The 24,837-nt window shown below is 39.8% G+C and overlaps 1 protein-coding gene across 4 annotated transcripts in view; it reads right to left on the bottom strand.

Moving 5' to 3' along the window:
• The window catches only part of LOC122813774 (sulfotransferase 1 family member D1-like), a 506,318-nt gene that overhangs the window by 273,737 nt on the left and 207,744 nt on the right, over window positions 1-24,837 (bottom strand). The window contains exon 1 of one of the 4 annotated variants that reach the window (XM_044086271.1): window positions 12,282-12,493. The exons of 2 other annotated variants lie outside the window; for them this stretch is intronic. In XM_044086271.1, coding sequence (XP_043942206.1) covers window positions 12,282-12,438 — 157 coding nt within the window. In that variant the 5' untranslated portion in view covers window positions 12,439-12,493. Of the gene's footprint in view, window positions 1-12,281; window positions 12,494-24,837 lie in introns of those variants that run through there. One more of the 4 variants, XM_044086268.1, reaches the window with a different exon arrangement.

The raw sequence follows: 24,837 nt of genomic DNA, 5'->3' as shown, positions 1-24,837 counted from the left end.
CCCCTATTTGGAGTAACAGAGAAACTTGCTTGTGAGCCTCTATTCTTTGTTGAGGAGGAATGTCTGGCATGCCTTTGAAAGGAGGCAAGGTATGGAAATAAAACCTGTAACCGTGGTGTATGATATCCAATACCCATCTGTCTTGGGTAATTAAACTCCAATTTTCTTTGAAAAGTGCCAACCTTCCTCCCAAAGGTGCTGCCAGACGAGAAGGCTCTGGCAGCTGAAAAGGTAGGTCATTGGGTCTGTTTATGAAAGGACTGACCCCTGCCCTCACCAAGACTGTGCAGGAGAACTCCCTGTTCTAGGCCTGAAAGAGCCCTGAGCTCTGCCCCTACCACGTCTAGATCTACCCCTAGACTGGGAATCATAAGAAGGATACGTCCACCCCTTAGTAGGCCAATTTCTACTAAACTTTGGAGGCTGGACCTGCAAAAATCTTTAACAGTCTGCATAGACTTAGCCTTGTCTTCCATTTTCTTTAAAACTGCCTCAACAGGAGGACCAAACAACACGTCAGATTGTAAAGGAGCATCTAAAATCCTTGTTTTAACATGTTCAGATAAATTTTGATCCCTCAGCCAGGCGTGCCTGCGAAGAACTGACCCAGTGGCAGCCACCCTAGACGAGGCCTGTACAGCATCAAAACCACATTGCAAAGAATGCTTACCCACCTGTTCAGAAATATGTACTAAATCTTGCAACTCTTTACAATCAATACCTTCTGCCAGAGCATCAACCTTAGACTTCAGTTGTGAAAGGAGATAGTTTTGGTATTTCAACATGTGAAACTGGCAATTCAAAGCCCTCATAGCAAGAGTGGAAGAAGTATAAACTTTCTTTCCCCATCTATCCAAGGCCCTGGCCTCTTTGTCTGCAGGAACCGGATTCTTAACAACAGAAGCCTTAACACCTTTAGGCCCCTGGCTAACAGTTTCTGGGTCTGCCCTAGGACTCTTAAAAAGATACTTATGAACTTCAGGCACCCTGTAATACCTATCCAGTTTAACAGGAGCAGGAGGCAAAGAATCAGGATTAAGAGAAGCCTCTGTAAAAACATCTTCTACTACATCCAAAACAGGAGGTATAGCCAAAGGCCTATGCTGGGGTAAAAACAAAAATTCCCTAAGCCTTTTCCTGGAATCCGAGAAGTCCTGACCTTCCCACTTAAAATGCTCCCTCAGGGAATGAAGAGTTTCTGAAAAGAAAAATGCTGAGGAGGAGAAGCAGAAGGAGAAGAATCATCCACATCAGAATCAGAATAAGGAGAGTACTCCTGCAAGTCTTCAGTCGAAGACTCTGAAACGCCTGAAGCCTGCTCAAAACTCCCTAGCTCAGGCTCCACCCTAGGTCTCTTATCAGGAGGGCATAGAACCCTAATCAAAGTAATCAAATCTTCTGCCATTTTAAGCATATGCTTCTTGGGCACAGTTCCTGAAGAGCTAGGGGTAACACCAACTGAAGCTAAACCTGGCCTGCCCCTGGGAGAAGCCTTGGAAACAGAAGGAGAGGGCCTAACCACCCTAGGCAGGAGAGGGAGTATAGTAACCTGAGAAGCCCCATCAGCCTGGCCTGCCTCCTGAGAGGCCACATCCTGCAATAACAAAGTCTCTTCCTGGGATCCCAAAGAAACCTCCGGTGGAACCACCGGCTCCACCGACACCTCTAAAGAACCGGCGTCCGGTACTGACGGTTCCTCTAGCCTAGGTTTAACTGCTTTGTCCTTGCGCTTCTTCAAAGAAGCGGGCGTCGGAGCATCCGACGGCATTTTATAATTGCACCGCTTCCCGAAGACTAACCTGGCACAATCTAATCTTCTCTTAATAGTGCGCTTATTGAATCTAGCACAAGAGCGACACCCAACAACGTCGGCCCTAAACAAGGAATACACAAAGTATGGTAGTCTCTATGCGGTATCTGTTTCCCACAAGAAATACAATTATTCACTTTTTCTGACATCCGGTAAACCACTGAGGCAAGAAAAAACTAAAATATTCCCCAACGGGGTACTTAGCCAACTTTGACTCGGTCTGAAACTCCGAAATCGAACAATTTCAGAACGCCAACCGGCACTTGCAACGCTGCTTCTGCATCGGACCATGCGGCAAAAAAGACTGAGGATATGACGTCGGTCATGCGCATTTGTACCCTGACGTCCTGATGTCAGTCAAATGCGCCTTGACCGACGTCAGCCTTATACTTTGATATTCGGGCCGACCGAGGACAGCGGACTACCCAAGTGTAAGGACTGCAGCAATGTGAGATGAAGAACATCCAACGAGGATGGTGATAACAGTTTTAGCAGTATGCCAAGACTGTTTTGCAGTAATAACGACGATGGTGGATTTAATAGGGACACTGCTAGTCCTCGTGCGCCTGTTTTAAACCAAGCAGGGACTAACCAGAACAAAACAAGAGGTACTCAGAAACTTTTTTCAGACATTTTTAAAGCCAAATTTGACTTTCAGATGAAAGTTAACACTGTTGCTAATAATGGGACATTTAGAACTATGCTTGAAGATTTTGACTTTTTCTTACATAAATTAGATGTTGAATGGATAATTTTATCTTTTAAGCACTGTTTGTTTAATATTGTACCAAAAGGCCTCAGGGGGTATGCAAGTACCCCAACATAATTAATGGATGGCAGTGATTTTCATTACAGATTTTTTTGCTTTTTTGAAAAATGTGTGTGATGTGGATGAGATTAAAAATTAAAAACAATGATACTGAAATAGAAGAGTCAGGATAGAAGGAACTAACTACAACATTACATTACTTCTACTTTTAGTTTATATATATAAGATGAAAAATAAAAATCTAAAATATTTTTTAAAAAAGATAAATGTAAAAAGATAAAGGTCAAAAAATGAAATTATAAAAAAAAAAAGGGACCTTCATGATATATAATATATATATTCATAATTCGAAGCTACCAAGGGTAGGAATAGGAAGGATACCAATATCAATATCATCATATAAGGGAGGATAATTGTCCTAAGTGAAGAGAATTTTGACAGGGAATTCCCTCCTTTAAGAAGATCTGAAAGGCTTAGGTCTAAAAACAATGTAGACTCATATTCAAAAAACTACCAGGGGAACAAAAGGAGACCTCAAATGAGGAATCCAGTAAAATGGAACTGACCAACCAGATTGAAAACACAGGTTTTAGATGGATATGTGGTGATTTTTCTATTTACAATTTTTCTACTTTACCAATTAACAAAGTTATATTTAGTTTGTTCTCCAAAGGTTTTGGTTTTGTACCTAACAAAAAAACCAATATGGTCAACTTATTAATTGACTTGAAACTATTTATTAGGAATAAGAACCTTGAATTGATGTTTCATGACATAAATATACATAACCCTAACAACACCCTTAGACGTAGGAGTACATTTAACCCCCCAGTTCACCCCCAACTTAAAAATCTTGAGAACGTCCTGGAATACAACTTTAGACAGCAACTTTCACATAATTATGTAAATTATAACTTAACAATGGAAGAAAAGAAGTTGCTGGATGATATTAGTAGGGACAAGTCTCTTGGTGATGAAACCAGACAAAGGAGGGGGGGTGGTAATTATGGATCAAATATCCTACGAAGGGAAAATGTTTGAAATTCTCAATAACTCAGATAAATATGTTAGAATTTCTATCAATGAAATCAACATATCATATAAAAAGATTTACCTATTATTAAATGATATGGTTATGGAAGGCCTCATTGATCTAGACACTTACAGATATTTACACGTTGACAAACCTAGGGTGCCTGTTATTTTTGGTATACCGAAAATTCACAAAGATGCCAATGATCCTCCTCTAAGAGCTATAGTGGCAGCAGAAAGTTCGGTAACAGCACCCTTGGCTAAATACGTGGATATTAAGATCAAGAAATTAGTGTCTGATAACCAGAACATACTTAAAGATTCATGGGACCTTCTCAAAGATTAGACCATTCCATGTGTTCCGCTGATCTTTCTTTTGGAACAATGGATGTGGTGGATCTTTTCACAAGTATTCCCACGAGATCGGCTTGGAATGGTTTGAAGAAATGCTTGTTGGTTTTAATGGGCTTACCAACAATGAATTTAGGACAGTGCTAGTCCTTATGGAAATTGTATTAAAAATAACTTCATTTATTTTGCAGGAGAATACTGCAAACAGGTTAGGCAGCTATGGGTGCCTTGTGCATCCACTTATGCGAACGTTATTATGGCATACTGGGAGAATAACTTTTTGTTGAATTCCATCTATAAAGAAAAATGGTTACTTTATGGCAGATTTCTAGATGATCTCTGTTTTTTGTGGAAAGGTGATGTAGGTTCTTTTGTTGATATGGTTAAATGTTTAAATGAAACAACGTCCTTCTTGAAATTTACTTTTAAGTTTGACAGGAATACTCTGAATTATTTAGACATTACCATTACCAAAAAAGACAACCATTTTGTATCTAAGATATACAGAAAGGAGACGTTCTCAAATTCTTACCTCCATTTTACTAGCTCACACCCCTTTTTTCAAAAAAGAGCAGTATTAAAAGGGCAGTTAGTTAGAACTAGTAGAATGTTTTCTGAAGATGAAGATTTTACAAGGAATGTAAGTGGTTAAGACAACAGTTTCAAAAGAGGGTTACCCTAACAAGCTCTTAGATGAAGTTTATGATGAAGTTTGCTTGTGTAGAAATTCTAGATTCACCCTATTTTAGGGACGGAGGTACACTAGGAACCCACCAAGTAGACTACAAGATGGTGACAAATACACTAACAGTATGGTTATTACCTTTGATGGACAAACAACATCCATCAGGAAAATTGTTGAAAAGGAATGGGAAAACTTTTTGAAATTCTCTGACTTGCATAATATTTTTTGACAAACCAAAACTTGTGTATAGAAAAGGGAAAACCATAAAAAATTATTTAGAACGTGGTGACACTGATGTTAAGGCTATTACATCTACCAACAAGAAGGGTCTGTTTGGATGTGGGGCATGCAAATACTGTGCAAATCATTTAGTTGGAGAGAGTTATTATCTTAAGGCAAGGGACAGGAGATTGGTACTTAACTCCTTTGCTAATTGTAATACCAATTGAATAATTTATTTGGCAGTATGTATGACATGTGACTCATTCTACATAGGCAAGAGTGAAAGGAAGCTCAAACAACGTATTTATGAGCATTTGTATGACATTAGAACAGCAAGGGAAAGTAATGCACTTTACAAACACTCTTGCCTTTGTACTAGAGCTAAATACAGATTTTTTGTGTTGGAAGTTGTACAAGTTGATCCTAGGGGTGGCATGTGGGAGACCAGGGTTGAATATCGAGAACTGTTCTGGCAAATAGTGCTAGAATCAACTAACCCCCCAGGTCTTAACGACATGGTTTCCATAGCACCCATTCTAAAATTGAGAGCAGCTAAACTTTGATAGTGACATCAAAATCATCAATAACTTATTCATTATTTACCATTTTTTATTTATTATTCATGTTTTATAATATTTTAGGTTGGAATATGTTGATTGTGCTGATACATATTCACTATGGTAATTTCAAGAAGAATACAAGCATTGTTTGCTACATAGTTTTGACACTGAATTTTTGGATTTATTTTAAAGTGCATTTTGAAGCTGTTTTAATTGAATAAGAGATTAATTAATCTATTAAGATATTTGAATTAGTACTTGTATAAAAAGCAGGGTATCCTGGGTCTTTTTGTATTCTCATTTGTCATTCTGAAGAAGTGTGGACGAAAACGGATGTAAAATAAAGCATTAAAAACTTTTCCATTTGTGCTTCAGCTTAATTCTAGCACTTCACTTGAAAGAGACGTTTTCCTGTGGTATCAGTTTGCTGCCTGAGTTCGTTCAGTGTCTTTTTTTGTGATTAACATATATATATATATATATATATATATATATATATATATATATATATATATATATGTGTGTATGTGTGTGTATATATATATATATATATATGTGTATATATATATATATATACACATGTCTAACTAAATATCTATCTGCATATATAGCTACAGTAGATTTAAATGCATGCCATCATTTTGAGCAAATTTCATCAGTAGTTGCAGTGTTACATATACATTACAGTCTGTACTCTAATTTCAGGAGCTATCCTCTTTCTCCGCGGTTATGTGACTGCAGAGTTAGTATATTTAATTTCTGGGAATGTGGGAGCAAAGCCCCTCGACATAAAAGCAAAATTTCTTGTTATTTTAGGGTGGCCACAAATGTAATGCATTTGTTTAATTAGCAATCGCCTATTATTTTTTTTTTGGTTTAGATGAAAGGGGTCATCAATGAACTTTCAAGACATATTTTATGTTGATGAAAGTTTATCTGTGATGTAAAGAAATATAATCCTGTATATATATATATATATATATATATATAGATATATATATATATATATATATATATATATACACAAAGTCATTCATCAATGCATATATACACACAAACACACACACATATATATATATATATATATATATATATATATATATATGTACACGCACATTCCTATCTGCACACACATACCTACATTTACATATATATCAGTATATGTTGATTTACAGTAGTTTCATAGTATAGTACTAGGCTATCTGCCCTGGGGCATTTGTAAGCCTAGCCATAGTGATGTGGTTTTGCCACCCCATGAAATGGTACAAAAAATGTACAGAATAAATTTAGAATACTGTGCCTCTGTCTAGTAGTGACACAATGAAGGTCCCCTTATATAATAGACTCAGTTGACTGTGCCCCTGTCTAGCAGTGACACAGATGTGACCCCTGGGGTAAACTTATGATCTCCCATCCACTCATCAAGATTTCTCTTAAAGAGAGTCAGTGAGGGGCTCTGCCTAATACGAACTGGGATCTTGTTCCAAAGCATGGGAAGCCTCTGGGTTATGAATTTATCCCTCCAGCATGTCCTATTCATACTTGTGCCGAGGTTTAAGTCTTTAGTTCTCGTGGTCCTGATGGATTTGGATTTTTTGAGGTGGAGCATGTCCATCAGATCCTGATTGGACATGGCCTTGTACATCAGGCAGAGATCACCTCTGAGCAGGAGGTATGCTACTGAATAGAGCTGAAGTTTCTTTAGTCTGGCAGAATAAGACATATGTTGGAGACCCTTGATCCTCTTGGTGAAGTACTTTTGTGGTCTCTCCAGCTGTTGCAAATGCCGGGTGAGGTACATGCCAAATGGGGCATTGTACTCAATCATGGGTCTGATGAGGGAGGAGTATAGGGGTACAATGACATCCTTGGATCTGGATGTGAATCCCTTCATGATGTGGTGTGCAAGGTAGAATGTTTTTCTAACCACTTTGGCAACGTGGGTGTCAAATGAGAGGTCGCTGTTGACTTGGGTCCCTAGATCTCTGATTACTTTTTCCGTACTCAGTGGGTTGCTGTCTATGTGATAATTTGTGGGTACTTTGTTTTTCCCAAAGGGGATGACTATACATTTTTTGGCATTTAGTTTAAGGCTGCGACTCCGGCACCAGTTGTCCATTTCTGTGAGGCCTTTTTGTAGGATGTATGTGTCCGCTGGTGTATCGACTATGGCACCTAGTTTGCAGTCATCTGCAAACTTTGTCAGCCACGACCCTCCCATGTTTGCTTTAACATCTGAGAAATAAATGCCGAACAGGAGGGGTCCCTGGACAGATCCCTGTGGGACACCACTTGTGACTGGCTTTGAGTCTGACATTGCTCCAGCGATTTTAACTTTATGGGTTCTGTCCTTTAGCCAGTTTGCAACCCATCTAGTGACATAAGGGTTTACGTTTAAGCTGTTGAGCTTATCTATGATGCCTGAGTAGGGTATTGTGTCGAAGGCCTTTGCCAAGTCCAGGTAGGCTGTATGGACTGCTTTGCCCTCATCAATGGCTCTAGTGACTGTTTCGAAAAAGTCAACCAGGTTCAAAAGGCAGGATCTGCCCTTTACAAAGCCGAACTGGGTGGGGTCAAGTGTCTGTAGGTCCCCTATGTCTCTGTTTATGAGTTCCATAATGATTCTTTCCATAGCTTTGCAGACCAGGCTGGTTAAGCTTATGGGGCGGTAGTTCCCAGCGTCTGTAGAGGTACCCCCTTTGTGGAGTGGGACCACTGTTGCTGTACGCCAGTGTTCAGGTACATATCCTGAAGTAAGGCTAAGGTTAAATAGCATTTTTATGTGTGGTTTAGCTCCTCTTGGAGTTCACGTAACACGCAACCCGGGATACCGTCAGGTCCCATTGATGCTGTGTTTTTAGCTTTGTTAAGGGCGGTTCTCACTTGGACATCTGAGATGACAGGGGGATTACATTCGGCTGGGATAAGTATTTCTTCTTTTGGGGGTGAGGGAGGGGAGAAATTTGCACTGAACCTGTCAGCCAGAATGTTGGCAATATCTGTGGGTTCAGTGTATTTTTTGTTGTTGTGAACTAACTCTGAGCATATCTGAGGGTTTCCGCCCAGGTTTGTAACATAGCTGAAGAAGGCTTTGTGGTTATCTTTAGTGTCCTTAGTGATTTTTCTCTCAAAGTTGGCCTTGGATGTTTTTATGAGAGAACGTAGTTTTCTGCTAATGTTAATCAGAGATGTCTTCCCTTCATGGGATTTTGCTCTGACGTGCAGTAGCTTCCTTCTTTTGTTATACAATTTGTTAATGGCTGAGGTCCACCAGACAGGACGCTTGCCTTTGGTGGAGAGGGACTTGGATTTATTTGGGATTGCATGATCCATGCATTCTTGGAAATGTCCATAGAAAGCATTTGTGAAGGATTCGGCATTGTGGGATGTGGTATCCACTGGCACAGTAGGCTTAAAGGATACAATCTCAGTCTTAAGAAGAGTGAAGTCTGCTTTTGAGAAGTTTTTCACTGTGGTCTTTTGTGCTGGGGGTGGAGGTGGGATATGTATATCCAGGGTGATTAGTTTGTGGTCAGATCTCACTAGTGAGGGGTATACTTCCTGTGTGGAGCATTTTGTCCCCATGTTTGTGATGATCAAGTCTAGTATATTATCTCCCCTAGTGGGAGAGGTGACTAGTTGTTCCAGTGCATTTGAATTTATGAATTCCAGGAACCTTTGGGCTAGGGTGTTAGGGCTAGAATAATGTACCCAATCTATGTTTGGGTAGTTGAAGTCTCCCAGTATGATGGTATTTTGTGATACATTCATATCCTCCAATGTCTTCAGGAAGGCTGAGTGGGGTTCCTGTGATTGGGAGGGTGGTCTGTAACATGCTACCAGTTGTATAGCAGTTTTGCCTATGGTTAGTTGCACCTGTATGGTCTCTGATGCTTCATTGTGTTGCTACTAACCTGGAGGTGTGGGTGTCCTTGATGAATATGGACACTCCCCCTCCTTTTGTGGTTCGGCCCGGGTTTTGGGGCCGAAAAGCATGATACGAAGTATAGCCTGGTAGTGCTGGGGTGCTCTCAGGAGCCTTGAACCAGGTTTCAGTTACTGCACAGACGTCGATGTTCTCCATGCTGAGGAGTGCATCGAGTGCCTGCATCTTGAGATTTAGACTTCTGGCGTTGAGCAGCATTACCCTTAGTTTTTTTCCATTTTTGTTTTCTAAGGAGGTGGGTTTGTCTTTTGAGCCCTGCCTAAAAAAGGCACCATGGGGGTGGCAAGAGCCTTTGCCAATATCCGGAAGCCCAGTGGTGACAGGTGTAAGCCATCCCTTGCGAAGCAGCGTGGCTTGTCCAACATGTCATCCCAGGCAGACAGACATTGGATTCCCTTAGAATGACAGCAGTACTTGAGCCAATTATTAAAGCTGATCATCTTGTCTTTGTATTGTGGTATCATTCTTGGTGAGGGCAAGATGCTTCTCAGGGTCAGGGTCATACCAGCCTGGGCTACATAATCGGAGAGCTCCTCTAGGTCTCTTTTCATGTAGTCCAGGGAGGTACGTCTCAGGTCATTCATGCCAGCATGGACAATGACGGAGTCATATTTGCACTTGCTTTGGAGTGACTTGAGTGCGTGTGTTATGTGGAGGATCCTATCTCCCGATAGACAGCTCACAGTCACCCTCTCCTTGTTCAGCGGGACATCATTGTGTCTGACTATAGAGTCACCTATTACAAGTGTATGGCCTTAAGGGCTGTGATTGGTTGACACACTGATTTATTGAAGTATGTGTTGCATGTGTTTTGTTTTGAGGTGGTGGATTTTTGGATGTCTGCTTTGGGAGCCTCTGTTGTTTTGGTAAGTTTTTTATTAGAGCCTCCGAGTATGTCTTTGTGTTTTTATGTGTTTGGTTTGCAGTTGTGGTAGGTCTATGTGGGACTGGGATTGTTGTGTGTGTGGTTACCATCTCCTCCTGTCTGGTCATGCCAGCCCTGAGTTGAGAGAGTTCAGCCTCCAGTTTGGCTATATAGTTGCATCTCTCACATGTATTTGTGTTTGTTGGGAGGAGGAGAGGGTTGTCTGTGTACATGAGACAATTTTAGCATTGTCTCAAGATACCCAGATTGACCAGCTGAACTGGAGAGGACGCCAGTAATCTACCATTCAACATGCTAGAACAGTATAAGGGAGTGGTATACCTTTAAGGGAAGTGGATATTCACAGGGGTGGTAGGTAGATGTAGTGCTTTACTTAGTACGAGAGTGCTTACTTAGTAGAGAAGTATTGAGAACAAGTGCTAGGCTTATAATACAGTGAGTAGTCTGATTATACTAAGAGTAGAGCTTCCTTAAGGGAAAATTTGAACAGCAGACTTGGCGGAGCCAGAAAAGTTTAACCTTGTTTAACAACCGCGCAAAGCCGTGCAAACGCGGATTTTTAACAGGGAACTACAAAAGAGCTAGAAATGGTCCAAAACAACCAATTACTACAGCTTCTTGTCCTGAGGTCACTTCCTACATGGACAAGTAGGCTGCTCAAAGCTCCCCACTCCCACTGGTGAGCAAAGAAACGTCCTTCTATCCAAGTAAGGTAATGGACAACACAGGAACTACACCACAGCCCAGAATACAGCAATGCCTGTAAACTGGTCTAAACTAGTCGAGGAGAGGCGGGAAAACAAGGATTATTTTTTTTTTTTTTTGTTTTTTTTTATAGAAACACACAGAAAATGCAGAAACAGTGATAAATCAGTTACACAGGCTAGCACACTTTAGTGGGCAGCCTCAACAGTTAAATTAAACAAACAAACAAACAAACAAACTTTCGATCAAATTCGACTAAAAAGTAACTTTAAGGGCAGATTTTAAAATAATGCAGCAAACAGTAAAAAAAAAACAGTTCAAGCTAGTTCAGGGTAAGCTACAGAAGCAATTCCAAGTGAAAAAAAGCAAAGATACTTAAATCCAGAAAGTAGTCGCTTTTCTGAGTTCTCTGTAGCTAGGACCACTCTGCAGGACCACGAGGAGCTTGTCTGAGCAGTATAGCCAGAAAAAAATGCCCAGAGGCGAATTTTAAACAGGGAACTACAAAAGAGCTAGAAATGGTCCAAAACAACCAATTACTACAGTTTCTTGTGCAGATGGATTGAAACTGAAGTCACGCATGCCATCATTCTGAAATTCAACATATGGAAAAACTTGAGACATCTAAACTAAACCACTCACAAAAGAAAACATACAACATCCCTTTATAATCAGAACACAAAAACCCTGCCAGATATTCAGATCATATTTGTATGAATAGTAGCAGCATTTGTGTAGCTAGGCATACTCACTGTACTCAAGTGAGTGCATTATTTCGGAGCATTTCTCCAAAGCTTTATAATCAAATAGTGCATAATGTTTAGAACTGTTTGAACTATTGTCTGCTGTACAGTACTATCCAAAACATGTTTTCTTAAGAATAATGTACATCTAAAATTGCCTTTTATGGTTACAAGTGTCAACAATTGAAAATAAAGTGTCCCTTTCTGAAGTGCACAGGGGAGGCATTTTGAGAATTGAGTACATTTTTTTAAATAATGGATGGGTGGCGGGAACAACAACATAAGGTTTGAGTAGAAAATATAAATTTTTGGCTACACCCCTGAGTAGCAGTGTTAACAAAAGGGTTTTTGAAAGGTAAAGTACAGGGTTAAGGTTAGGGAGATGGTTAAGTTTAACAGGTATTAGGAAGATGGGTAGGGGAGTCTTAACCCACCTACACTTGCACAAACACTCCTAAGTTTGAAACTTTCAGAATATCTAAACGTTTTCCTATTACTTTCCCCAAAACAACACTTACCAAGAAACATTAGATGTTCCCTTCATTCCAAGTAAAGTTAACCCCGAAATTTACCTGCTTTGGTATAAGTTGCTATTAGTAGGTCATCAGGCTGAGCTTGGAACACCTTCACCCGGTCCCAGTTTGCTGCAAAGTTGGACTGAACTGGCACACCTTCAATGGGGACCAACACTGGTCTCTCAAATCTGGTAGAGATTTTTTTCTCTGTCATGTCGGAAGCAATTTATAAATGTTTTGTACTGGGTAACATTATATAAGGCACATTCCCTCCGCTCTACCAGTCTTGCACTTTTGCACTCCCTCCCCTACCTAATCATACTAGTGCCCACTCCCTCTTCCCAAACTGGCCTCCCCAAACAGTTACTGCCTGCACAGACTAGGCAGCCTCTTTCCCCCGGGCTGTTTCTTCCTATTTTTGCAGATAATTCAGCAGGTCGTGTGAGACCTCCGGAGCCCATAAATGACAGCAGACGCGATTAGGAGAACCAGAAGCAACGTGTTAAGTACCATCAGAAAAAATGCCATTTTCCGCATCTCAGTGAAATCAAAGATGCAGCTTAAAAAAGTTTGAAACGGTTTCGTTTGTGGGAGGTCAAGAACTGCTAAAAAAGCATACAATCCGCAGCAGAACCTGATGAAGATGGCAAACGTCATGCGACATCAGCACAAGAAATGCTTCTATTGTGCAGATCTGATTTTAATTTACTGCTTGGTAATGGGGTAGGTGGAATGACTGCCCGGAGTCACTTTTCAGCCCTGCTTGTTAGACCATCGTTTTCTGTGTGAAACACCTAAATATGATATGCAACAGCAGGAATATTTACAATTATACATCACCAAGGTCTGTATGCTAATATAGGGTTGCCACCTTTTCAAATGCCCAAAGTGGGACATTTTTTGTAGAAACGTCCGATTTTACAAGGCAAAACATACCCACGGCCAGTGCAAAGGACAGCACTTAACTTTTTTGCCAAAATAAAAGCTTATTATTTTAGCATTTGAGTTGATTATTCTGTTTCATATAACATTTAAGTGTTTCAGATACAAAATAACTGTTTTATGCAACTATTAAAGAAAATATTGGAAATATTTTTGTCCTAAAATCTCAGGACATTTGCCATTTTTTCAATTTTTTTGCAGGACACAATTGCCAAAAGAGGGACAGATGGTAACCCTATGCTGATAAAGTGAGAATAGCCATAGGCATTGATTGTGACTAGGTCCGTTTTTACAAAATCTCACGCTTAGGTTAAAATATCTCATACCGGCATCCAGAAAAGCATCAGCCCTTGCAGGTGTAACAGAAATATGTTTTACACTACATAAAAGCAGGGATCCAAATAATCTGACTTTAGGGCTGCAGCCAATATTTTTTTAACATTGTAAAAACCAAACCCTACACTGTTGTATTTCTTCTCCAGTATATCGTTTAGGATTAGAGCATACAATGCAACCTCTCAGCTCTCCATGATTTCGTAAAGTATCTCAGAATTTTACCATACATTTCTGGTCTGTTCTTGCAAATTTGTAGTTTTCTGGCAAATCCGTGAGCACTGCAGTCACTAAATGATAACAGTCCTCATGTTACTCAGAACAAAGCAATGCCTTTCGGCTTTTCCCAGTCAGGGGTCGCGGGAACGTTGCCCTCAGCGGATCACGGGTCCGCTAATGATTGGCAGTGTTTTTTTATGGTGCCGAGTTGCCATCCCGACGCTCAACCTTCACGGAAGACACAAACACACACCCCACACACACCCACCAACCTGCATGTCTTTATAGTTCATGCAGCCGCAGAGAGGACATGCAGACTCCGTGCTGTAAGGCGTCAATGCTAACCGCTACCCCACTGTGGCCTCTCCACTCAGCACATGCTTACTAAAACTGTTATTCTAGCAACTTTGTATGTTAAAGTAATATTTAAAAACTATCCTTGATTTTGAGGCTTTGTTTCTCATTATTTTGGCAGTTGCCCTTGAGTCTTGCTCTTAGAGGTAGAGAGTTCTTATACCTCATAAAATGTATGGCTTTCAGCAAATTGCTGAGGATTGCAGTCATTAAATAATGACAGGCGTTTGAGTTTTAGAATTCATATACTTCCGAAAATGCATACTAATGCAAAACAGTTATTCTAGAAACTTCCTAAGCATATAAGACTGATAATTAAACTCAGTCCCTGATTTTGAAGCCCCCCATTATTTTTAGTTTTGTTCCAGATTATTATGCTAAAATGCTCTGAGGCATGTATACATTTAATTTTTTCCATATATGTGCCATAAATATAAAATTAAAGACACAGCTCACTTATATCAGAAATATTACTTAAGAAGTTATGCTATACCCCTTTTGTGACAAAGGGGAACACTGCCAGCCCAGTTAGTTGGAATTTTGTAAATAATTCTATGTTATTTGAAAATATTCATATGATTTATATAGAAACGTAACAGAAGGAGAATGAGCCAGTCCAGCTACTTGGAATTTTGGAAGTGGTCCCACCAGATATTGCCAATATACTGGCTGACAGATTCAGTGCCAACCTTACCCCTCACCCCCAAAGGACCAATCACAATACTGGAGGAATGCCAGGCACACAGCATTACTGCAGCACACGTTAAAGCTGCATTGTCCAAGGCCAAGAATATACCTTCCATGGGACCCAACAATATCCCTGGAGGTGTTCTACATGAACTACAAAGTGAATTGGCACGACATCTGTGTGCCCTGTTCAATCACAGCCTCACCTCAGGCTTTGTCCCTACCAAATGGCGCACTGCTACAGTCATACCTCTACATAAAGGGGGAGCAAATACAGACCCTGGGAATTATCATCCCATTAGCCTGACGAGTCTGATATGTAAGGCTATGGAGCGCATCATCATGGACCTAATTAACAAGGATATAGGGAATCTCCAAACTCTAGATCCCACGCAATTTGGTTTTGTGAAAGGTAGATCATGCCTGCTCAACCTGGTCGACTTCTTTGAGTCAGTCACCAGAGCTGTGGATGAGGACAAGGCAGTTCATACAGCCTACCTCGATCTGGCCAAGACCTTTGATACCATTCCCCACTAAGGAATTATTGATAAACTCACCAAACTAGGCATCAACCCCTATATCACTAGTTGGGTTGCAAATTGGCTCACCGATAGAACCCACAGTGTGAAAGTAGTGGACTCCAAGTCAGACTGTCGACCAGTCACGAGTGGAGTCCCACAGGGATCGGTCCTGGGTCCTCTCCTCTTTGACATCTACTTCTCAGAAGTCCAGGCCAACATGGAGGGACTCTGGCTGACCAAGTTTGCAGATGACTGCAATCTGGGAACCATTATTAACTCCCCAAGTGATGGAAGGCCTCACTGAGACAAAACCATGGCCTTAAGCTTAATGCCAAAAAATGCGTTGTCATCCCGTTTGGGAAAAACTCAGTTCCCACTAATTACCACATTGATGGGAGCTCACTGAACACTGAAGGTGTTATAAGAGATCTGGGAACACAGGTTGACAGTAACCTCTCCTTCAACCACCACACTGCTCCTGTGGTCAGAAAGTCCTTCTATGTGGCATATCTCATTACCAAGGGTTTTGTATCCAGGAAAAAAGAGGTCATCATCTCTCTCTACTCTTCCCTCATTAGGTCAATAATCGAGTACAATGCCCCATTTGGCATGTACCTCACTAGACACATGCAACAGCTGGAAAGGCCACAAAAGTACCTCAAGAAGAAGATCATAGGCCTTAAGCACATGTTCTACATGGACAGACTCAAAAAACTCCAGCTATTCTTTGTCTCATATCTTCTACTAAGAGGCAATCTCTGCTTGACTTACAAAGCCATGTCTGACCCAGCTCTGTTAGAAATGCTAAATCTAAAGACATCCCAATCCTACGCACCATGCCCACAAGATACCTCAACCTCATTGCCACAATCAACAGAACATGCTGGAGGGACAGGTTCATAATCCAGAGACTGTCCATGCTCTGGAATAGACTTCCCATACATGTCAAGCATAGCACCTCACTGTCCCTTTTCAAGAAAAATCTTGATGAGTGGATGGGAAATAGAAAGTTCACCTTGAAGATTACTCCAGTGGCTCTACTTGATAGAGGCACTGGAAACTAACAGTGGGTGGGCATGATGCCAGGGCACTTCTATTGGCTATGCTTGTAAAAGCTCCAGGGCCATTAGCCTAGTACACACCTGTGAACCAACATGCTTCAAGTAAGAGGCTTGTGCTGCAACTGTGTAAGAACTGTATGTTATGTACTGAGCTAAAATGTAACCACAGAGTGCCCTGCTGGCTTAGAACAGAAATTAATATAAACTATTGCAATTGTGTGAATGTATATATTTTAACAGTGGAAACTAGAACATAGAGGGCTAACTTGCAAAACTTCAAGAAAATAGTTGAAATTAAATTGTTTTACAATTGTGGTATAAAAGTTATCTTTCAGTTTCAGTCAACAGGAGACAGGATGTCTACACTAGGGGATTCTCTGTGTTGCCTTGAAAAAGAGATAATTACTAGAATAGAGTTGTGAAAGTGTTTTATTGGTTTACGACTTCCAACAGCTGCACAGCTCTGAGCAAAAGCCTTTGTCAATATATTTTCACAGGGAGATGTTAAATGCTACAGTGGGAGTTTAGCTTGGGAACTAAAGTCAGATGACAAAAAGGTGATGTCATCCAAGCTAGCCCAGCAGCAGGGGCGGCCCATGCTATTGGACTGCCGGACTGCAGCCCCCTCAACAAAAAGTAAAAAGAAATTAAAAAAAAAAAGAAAAAAAAAAGTTTTAAATTTTCGCGGACTTCGCGCATGCGCAGTAGACCAGACTACTGTGAGTCTACTGTGCATGCTCCAGGCAGTCCTGGTAGGGAAACACGAGCAGAGTCTGTGCACTTTTAAAGTGCACAGACTCGCTGGGAAAACACGTCGGGGCCGGACTGCAACACCAGCAGTCAGGAATCGAGTCTCGAGTTAGGAAGGGGTTTCGTTGGATCTCGCGGGTCTTTGGATTATTGCTCGGGCATTTGGATGTATGAAGAATGGACAGGTATTTGGATGTATGGAGAAAGGACAGGTAAGTGTGTTAATTATGGTGCTTTTAACATTTAGATAGGGACTTAGTGTTTGAAGTAGATAGGGGGTGTGTGTGGTGCTTCTAACATTTAGATAGGGACTTATTGTTTGAAGTAGATAGGGTGTGTGTGTGGTGCTTTTAATGTTTAGATAGGGGTGTGTGTGTGGTGCTTTTAAGGTTTAGATAGGGGTGTGTGTGTGGTGCTTTTAACATTTAGATAGGGGTGTGTGTGTGGTGCTTTTAACGTTTAGATAGGGGTGTGTGTGTGGTGCTTTTAACGTTTAGATAGGGGTGTGTGGTGCTTTTAACATTTAGATAGGGGTGTGTGTGGTGCTTTTAACATTTAGATAGGGGTGTGTGGTGCTTTTAACGTTTAGATAGGGGTGTGTGTGGTGCTTTTAACGTTTAGATAGGGGTGTGTGTGGTGCTTTTAACGTTTAGATAGGGGTGTGTGTGGTGCTTTTAACGTTTAGATAGGGGTGTGTGTGGTGCTTTTAACGTTTAGATAGGGGTGTGTGTGGTGCTTTTAACGTTTAGATAGGGGTGTGTGTGGTGCTTTTAACGTTTAGAGCATGTGTGTGTGTGTGTGTGTGTGTGTGTGTAAATGCCCCAGGTGCTCATGGTGGTGTGGTAGGGAATACCTCAGGCTTGAACCCTGTACCCTGTATGCAGGTGTTAAAGACTTGAGTTCCCTACCCACCACCATTTGTAAAAAAAATTGCAGATTTTTGCCTCATATTTGATCTGATCTGTTCCTCATAATATCTGTGGTTTGTAAATGTTGCAATGCTTGATATTTGATGGTGCACTGGTAGCATTGTTGCCTCACAGCTGCAGGTTCTTAGGTTTGATTCTTGGCTGGGGTTCCTTCTTTGTGGGGTCTGTATCTTCTCCCTGTGTTTGTGTGGGTTTGCTTTTGTGTCCTCCCATGTTACAAAGACATGTCTGCATTATTTCTTCCTGGTCCTCTGCTGAAAATTGTTTTTTTGTTCCAAGTCAGACTGTCCTGATTAACAAATGTTAAATAAAATTGACAGGCATTTGAATTTCAGACTTCAGGTTTCTGAATGTTTAATTTTTTACATATTTGATGGTGCAGTGGCAGTATTGTTGCCTAATAGCTACAGGATTTGTGGTTTGATTCTTGACTGTGCAGTCTGCATCTTATCTCTGTGTTTGTGTGGATTTGCTCTGGTATCCTGCCATTTTACAAAGACGTGTCTACAGTATTTCTCCCTGGGCCTCTGCTGAAAATTGTTTTTGTTCCATCAGAAGTAAAATTGACAGGCATTTGAATTTCAGACTTCATAGTCTTCAGAAAATACGTAGTAAAACAACTTTTTATTCTAGCAATAAATATATAGTAACACAACCTTTTATTATAACAATTATTTAAGTTTATAAGATGACTATTTCAAATTTTTCCTTATTTTTGGGACTGTAATACCCTGTTAGTGGCTTTGTCCAGGTTTTTTGTGCTAAGGTTGACAGCTATGGCAAGAACTGAATTCACTGAATATGTTTGAGGGCTGTATTCCCTCATTACTGGGTTTGTCCAGGTGTTTTGTGCTAAGAGGTTGACCACTATGGTGAGAACTGAAGTCATTAAATGATAGCCATTTAAGTTTCAGTCTTCCTCTCGTTCACAAAACAGCTGATTTGGTGTAGTGGTATGTTGCTCTTGACTGTTTTGCACAGGGACCTTGTCTGTAAAATGTACGGTGGTAACACAGCATTTAAGTTTCAGTCTTCCTCTCGTTCACAAAACAGCTGATTTGGCGTAGTGGTATGTTGCTCTTGACTGTTGCGCACAGGGACCTTGTCTGTAAAATGTACGGTGGTAACACAGCATTTTTCTTTCACAAAGCAGGTGATTTGGCATAGTGGTATGTTGTTCTGACTCTTTTTTGCACAGGGACTTTGGCAGTAAAATGTATGGTGGTACCGTGGTAACACAGCATTTTATTCTAGCAGCTTTCCAAGATTATACAAGCAATGTTTAATGTGCCCCTGGTTTTTGCCCTTTTGACCCACCCCAATAAATTTGGCTTTTTCCAGACTTCTTGTGCTGCGAAGTTGAGATGCAGTTGAGTATTGAGAAGATTTTACAAGGAGCTGAGAGCTGCAGGGGAAGAGAAGTTTAGTGCTAATAGCACAACAGGCTGTGTGCTTGCTTTTAATGCAGAAGGTTGTTGGTTCTACTCCCATAAGGGGTGAATGCTGCCGTACTGAAAGTTAAGATGCTAATTATGAGCCTGTTATCAGTTTGCCATCCATTTCCTATTGCAATATTACTAGCTTATTTTTAATATAATTTAGGCAATTTATTCCACAGGGGCATCAGACACTTTATTGTTCGATGAAACCATGAAATATAAAGGTGATTGCTAGCACCAACCTCTTCATTACAGATTTATTTAACATGGAATTATTTAGATGACTTTTTTACTACTTCAGAGATTTTGCATATTTACTGATAATGGCGGACTGTAGAATTGTGCATATTTACTGATAATAGTGGACTGTAGAAGCTTGAGTAGACATTTATGATGGAAATGTTCTGAATTGGACAGTTTTGTTTCATTGTTTACTGGAAAAATGTTCAAAGCAATAGGAAGGTGTATCAAAGAGCACATGTATGTTTCATATGCAAGGGGCCTATGATTTGAAAACAGCCCAGAATTAATTTTTATCTGCCACGAGTAAAATGTATTTTCTTTGAATGTGGATTTTAATGTTTCAGTGAATGTGAGTTTCAAGGGCAGAGAAGGTTTAATGCCAAGTTTGTTTAGCAGATGTCTTAGTGTTTGTGCTGTAAAATGCAAAAATAAAACTTTCAAATGAAGTTCAAATCATCATAGAAGTAAATCAGTATGCACATTAGTGTTTATGGTAAATGGAGTGAAATAGCAAAGTAATGGATCATTGGAATGGCTGCAGGGAGGCTGCATTCGACCAGGGTTTTGTGAGGGGGAAGGGTGGCAAACTTAGCCCCAGCTGAACCATACCTCCCAACTGTCCAGATTTTCAAAGAATGAATAGATTTTTTGCTTCTTATTTTTGATTTGTTCTTCATAAATTGTGGTTTTCTGGCAAATCATTTAGGAATTAAGTCACTAAATAATGACACACCTAGTTTCAGACTTCATAACCTTCAGAAAAATGCATGCTAAAGTAAGACCTGTTCTATCAACTGTTCCAGTTTATAGAAGAGCATTTTTTAGTACTGTTTATATGTTCCCTCCAATATATTTGGCCTTGTCCAGATTTATGTCCCAGTTTATACAAGAGCAATTTTTAGTACTGTTTATATGTTCCCCCAATATATCTGGCTTTGTCCAGATTTATTGCATCAACAGGTTGAGAGGTACATGCAAATAAATTGCTTTATAGAATTAGGCATAGCCAAACCTCTGAACTGTCCCTGATTTTGACTCAAAATGTTGCTCTTCCCCTAATGATCCCTCCGCAAAATAGCAATTTTGGAAGAAAACATGGAGGGTTTACAATTAAGAAATAACTGTAATAATCAGATTACTTTTATTTCAGAAATGCATGTAGATAATTTTATTTTGTCAGCTGCTCAAGTTAGCAGTACTAATATTAAAGTGTCCCTTCTTGACATGTTCCCAGCTGTATTGTGTTGCTATTTTATATTTTTACATCACATTTTTTGGTCCATTTTTCATAAAATTGTGTTTTTTTGGCAAATTAGTGGCAAATAATTAAAGACCGAAGTTAGAAAATAATGATAGACATTTGAGTTTCAGATTTCATACCGTTCAGAAAATTCATACTAATGCAAGACCTCTATTAGCTTTCTAAGGTTATAAGAGTGATATTTTAAAAATTGTCCTTATTTTTGGGCCTTTGTCCCATTTCTTTGTATGGCTTTGTCCAGATTTCTTGCTCTGAGGATGAGAGGTATGACAAATGTGTCAGGGCCATCACAAGACAGCCAGAGACATTTCAAACTGTGACATACTTGTTGCACCCCACTCCCCCATGTAGTGACTCTGGATGTGTTGAAGCAAGGCAAGGAGTAGTTATGCAGTGTAAATGTGCAGAGAATACCCCCATCCAAGGTAGACACAAGTACTAGAGTGGCTTTTTATATGTCCTTGATTTTTGCAGAATGGTCTGGTTTCTGTCATATTTTTTGTACTGTTGATTTATGCTTATTACTCAAAGTGCCTGTTGCTCTGTGTTTAAGTAGCAATACTTTAATGACCATCAGGTAAGCTTGGCTGAGATTGCAAGATGCAAGTAAGCTTTAATAAGCATACTGTTAAAGAATTGCCAACATTGAAAGCCTTTCTGTTGCCATGTAGAGAATACTTAACTAGATAATGTATAAGCCTTGGGTATTGACATGCATATGCCAGTATTTGTAATAAAGGACAGAATTACATTATTTTAAGAGTCTCATTACACTTGGAGACTTACAGTCATCTCTGCAGGCTTTAACCATAAACCGAATGCCAATCGCGTGGTCTATAACCTGTACCGTAATCCTTTTAAGCAATGTATCTTGAGCTTATTTCTTGTTTGCTTTTAATTTTTAACTTTGATCATGTTTTCCCCATGAAACAAGTAGATGTCAGGCAGCAGGTCTTTTTTTGGATAGGGAACATTTTTACAAGTGGGGGCATCAGAGATTTCTACTTTCAGCATGTTACTTGTTACTTTAATAAAGCTGAATATAAATTATATTTAGAACTGCAGTGCAAGAAGTGGTATGAGTTGAGTGCTGCTTGTTTTTCTTATACTTGATTTTGACTGGCATTCCATTAATGTATTTAAAAATAAGTAATTTATTTTTTCATGCCTCACAACCTTTTTTGTTTCCATCTAGATATTAAGCTGTCATGCAGCCAATGCATTGAAATATTTTTATTCTTCTACACTTCATTTTGTCTTGATTGGACTCTCATGACAACTGTTTGGCACCCAGTGCAGTATACTTAGTTTTTGTGGTTTGCTACTGCAGGTGTTTGTGTGTGTGGTAGGGAATACCTCAGGCTTGAATCCTGTACCTTGTATGCAGGTTTTAAAGACCTTAATTCCCTACCCACCACCATTTGTAAAAAACTGCAGATTTTTGCCTCATGTTTGATCTGATCTGTTCCTCATAATATCTGTGGTTTGTAAATGCTGTAATGCTTGATATTTGATGGGGCAGTTGTAGCATTGTTGCCTCACAGCTGCAGGTTCTCAGGTTTGCTTCTTGGCTGGGGTGCCTTCTTTGTGGTCTCTTTATCTCCTCCCTGTGTTTGTGTGGGTTTGCTTTTGTGTCCTCCCATGTTACAAAGACATGTCTGCATTATTTCTTCCTGGGCCTCTGCTGAATTTTTTTTTTGTTCCAAGTCAAACTGTCCTGATTAACAAATGTTAAATAAAATTGACAGGCATTTGAATTTCAGACTTCAGGTTTCTGAATGTTTAAGTCCTTGCATATTTGATGGTGCAGTGGTGGTATTGTTGCCTCACAGCTATAGGTTTTCTGGTTTGATTCTTGGCTGCGGTGCCTTCTGTGTGGAGTCTGCATCTCCTCCCTGTGTTTGTGTGGATTAGCTCTGGTGCCCTGTCATTTTACAAAGACGTGTCTGCAGTATTTCTCCCTGGGTCTCTGCTGAAAATTGTTTTTATTCTGTCAGCAGTAAAACTGACAGACATTTGAATTTCAGACTTCATGTTCTTCAGAAAATCCATAGTAACACAACTGTAACACAACCTTTTATTCTAGCAATTTTCTAAGTTTATAAGATGAATATTTGAAATTTGTCCCTATTTTTGGGACTGTATTCCCTCATTATTGGCTTCGTCCAGTTTTTTTGTGCTAAGGTTGACAGCTATGGCAAGAACTGAATTCACTGAATGTTTGACGGCTGTATTCCCTCATTACTGGGTTTGTCCAGGTGTTTTGTACTAAGAGGTTGACAGCTATGGTGAGAACTGAATTCACTAAATGATAGCCATTTAAGTTTCAGTCTTCCTCTTTTACAAAGCAGCTGATTTGGCATAGTAGTATGTTGCTCTGTTTTGCACAGGGAGCTTGGCAGTAAAATGTATGGTTCTAACAACTTTCCAAGATTATACAAGCAATGTTTGTGTCCCTGGTTTTTGGGCTTTTGACCCCCCCCCAATACATTTTGGCTTTTTCCAGTTTTCTTGCGAAGTTGAGTATTGAGTAGATTTTACAAGGAGCTGAGAGCTGCAGGGGAACAGAAGTTTAGTGCTGCTTAAGTGAAGTTGGTTTGCCTTGTTAATAGCACAACAAGTTGTGTACTTGCCTTTGATGCAGAAGGCTGTGGGTTCTACTCCCACAAGGGGTGGATGCTGCTGTACTGAGAATGTTCTCCTTGGTGAAGATACTAACTATGAGTCCGTTATCAGTTTGCCATCCATTTCCTCTTGCAATATTACTAGCTTATCATTTTTTTAATGTAATATAGGCAATTTATTCCTGTGGGGCAACAGGCACTTTATTTTTCGATGAAACCATGAAATATAAAGGTGTTTGCTAGCAGCAACCTCTTCATTAGTTACAGATTTCTTTAATGTGGAATTATTTAGATGACTTTTACTTCTTCAGAGAGTGCATATTTACTGATAATGGACTGTAGAATTGTGCATATTTACTGATAATGGACTGTAGAATTGTGCATATTTACTGATAATGGTGGACTGTAGAATTGTGCATATTTACTGATAATGGTGGACTGTAGAATTGTGCATATTTACTGATAATGGTGGACTGCGGAAATCTGAGTAGACTTTTATGATAAATGTTCTGAACTGGGCAGTTTTGTCATTTTGGGTGCATGCATTTTGTTTCATTGCTTACTGGAAAAATGTTCAAAACAAATTTAAAATGCCCTCTAACAACTGTAATATATTGAACAAGGAATATAATTTAGTACAATGAGGAAGGTGTATCAAAGAGCACATGTATGTTTCATATGCAAGGGGCCTATGATTTGAAAACAGCCCAAAATTAATCTTTATCTGCCACTGGCAAAATGTATTTTCTTTGAATGTGGGTTTCAATGCTGTTTCAATGAATGTGAGTTTCAAGGGCAGAGAAGTTTTAATGCTAAGTTTTCATTGTGAGACTGCATTGCTTTGTTTAGTAAATGACTTAGTGTTTGTGCTGTAAAATACAAAATAAAACTTTCAAATGAAGTCCAACTCATCATACAAGTAAAGCAGTATGCACATTAGTGTTTATGGTAAATGGAGTGAAATAGCCAAGTAATGGTTCATTGGAATGGCTGCAGAGGCTCCATTCAACCGTGATTTTGTCAGGGGGGAAGGGCAGCAAACTCAGACAGGCTCAGCTGAACTATACCTCCCAACTGTCCAGATTTTCAAAGAATGAATAGATTTTTGCTTCTTATTTTTGGTTTGTTCTTCATAAAATTTGTAGTTTTCTGGCAAATCATTTAGAAATTAAGTCACTAAATAGAGTTTCATACTTCATAACCTTCAGAAAAATGCATGCTAAAGTAAGAACTGTTATTCTATCAACTGT

This window comes from Protopterus annectens, chromosome 10.part0 (assembly GCF_019279795.1).
Source record: "Protopterus annectens isolate FY-2018-M chromosome 10.part0, PAN1.0, whole genome shotgun sequence".
Classification (NCBI taxonomy): domain Eukaryota; kingdom Metazoa; phylum Chordata; order Ceratodontiformes; family Protopteridae; genus Protopterus; species Protopterus annectens.
The sequence above is the reverse complement of the archived record's forward strand: the minus strand, read 5'-3'. Positions and strand labels throughout refer to the sequence as shown.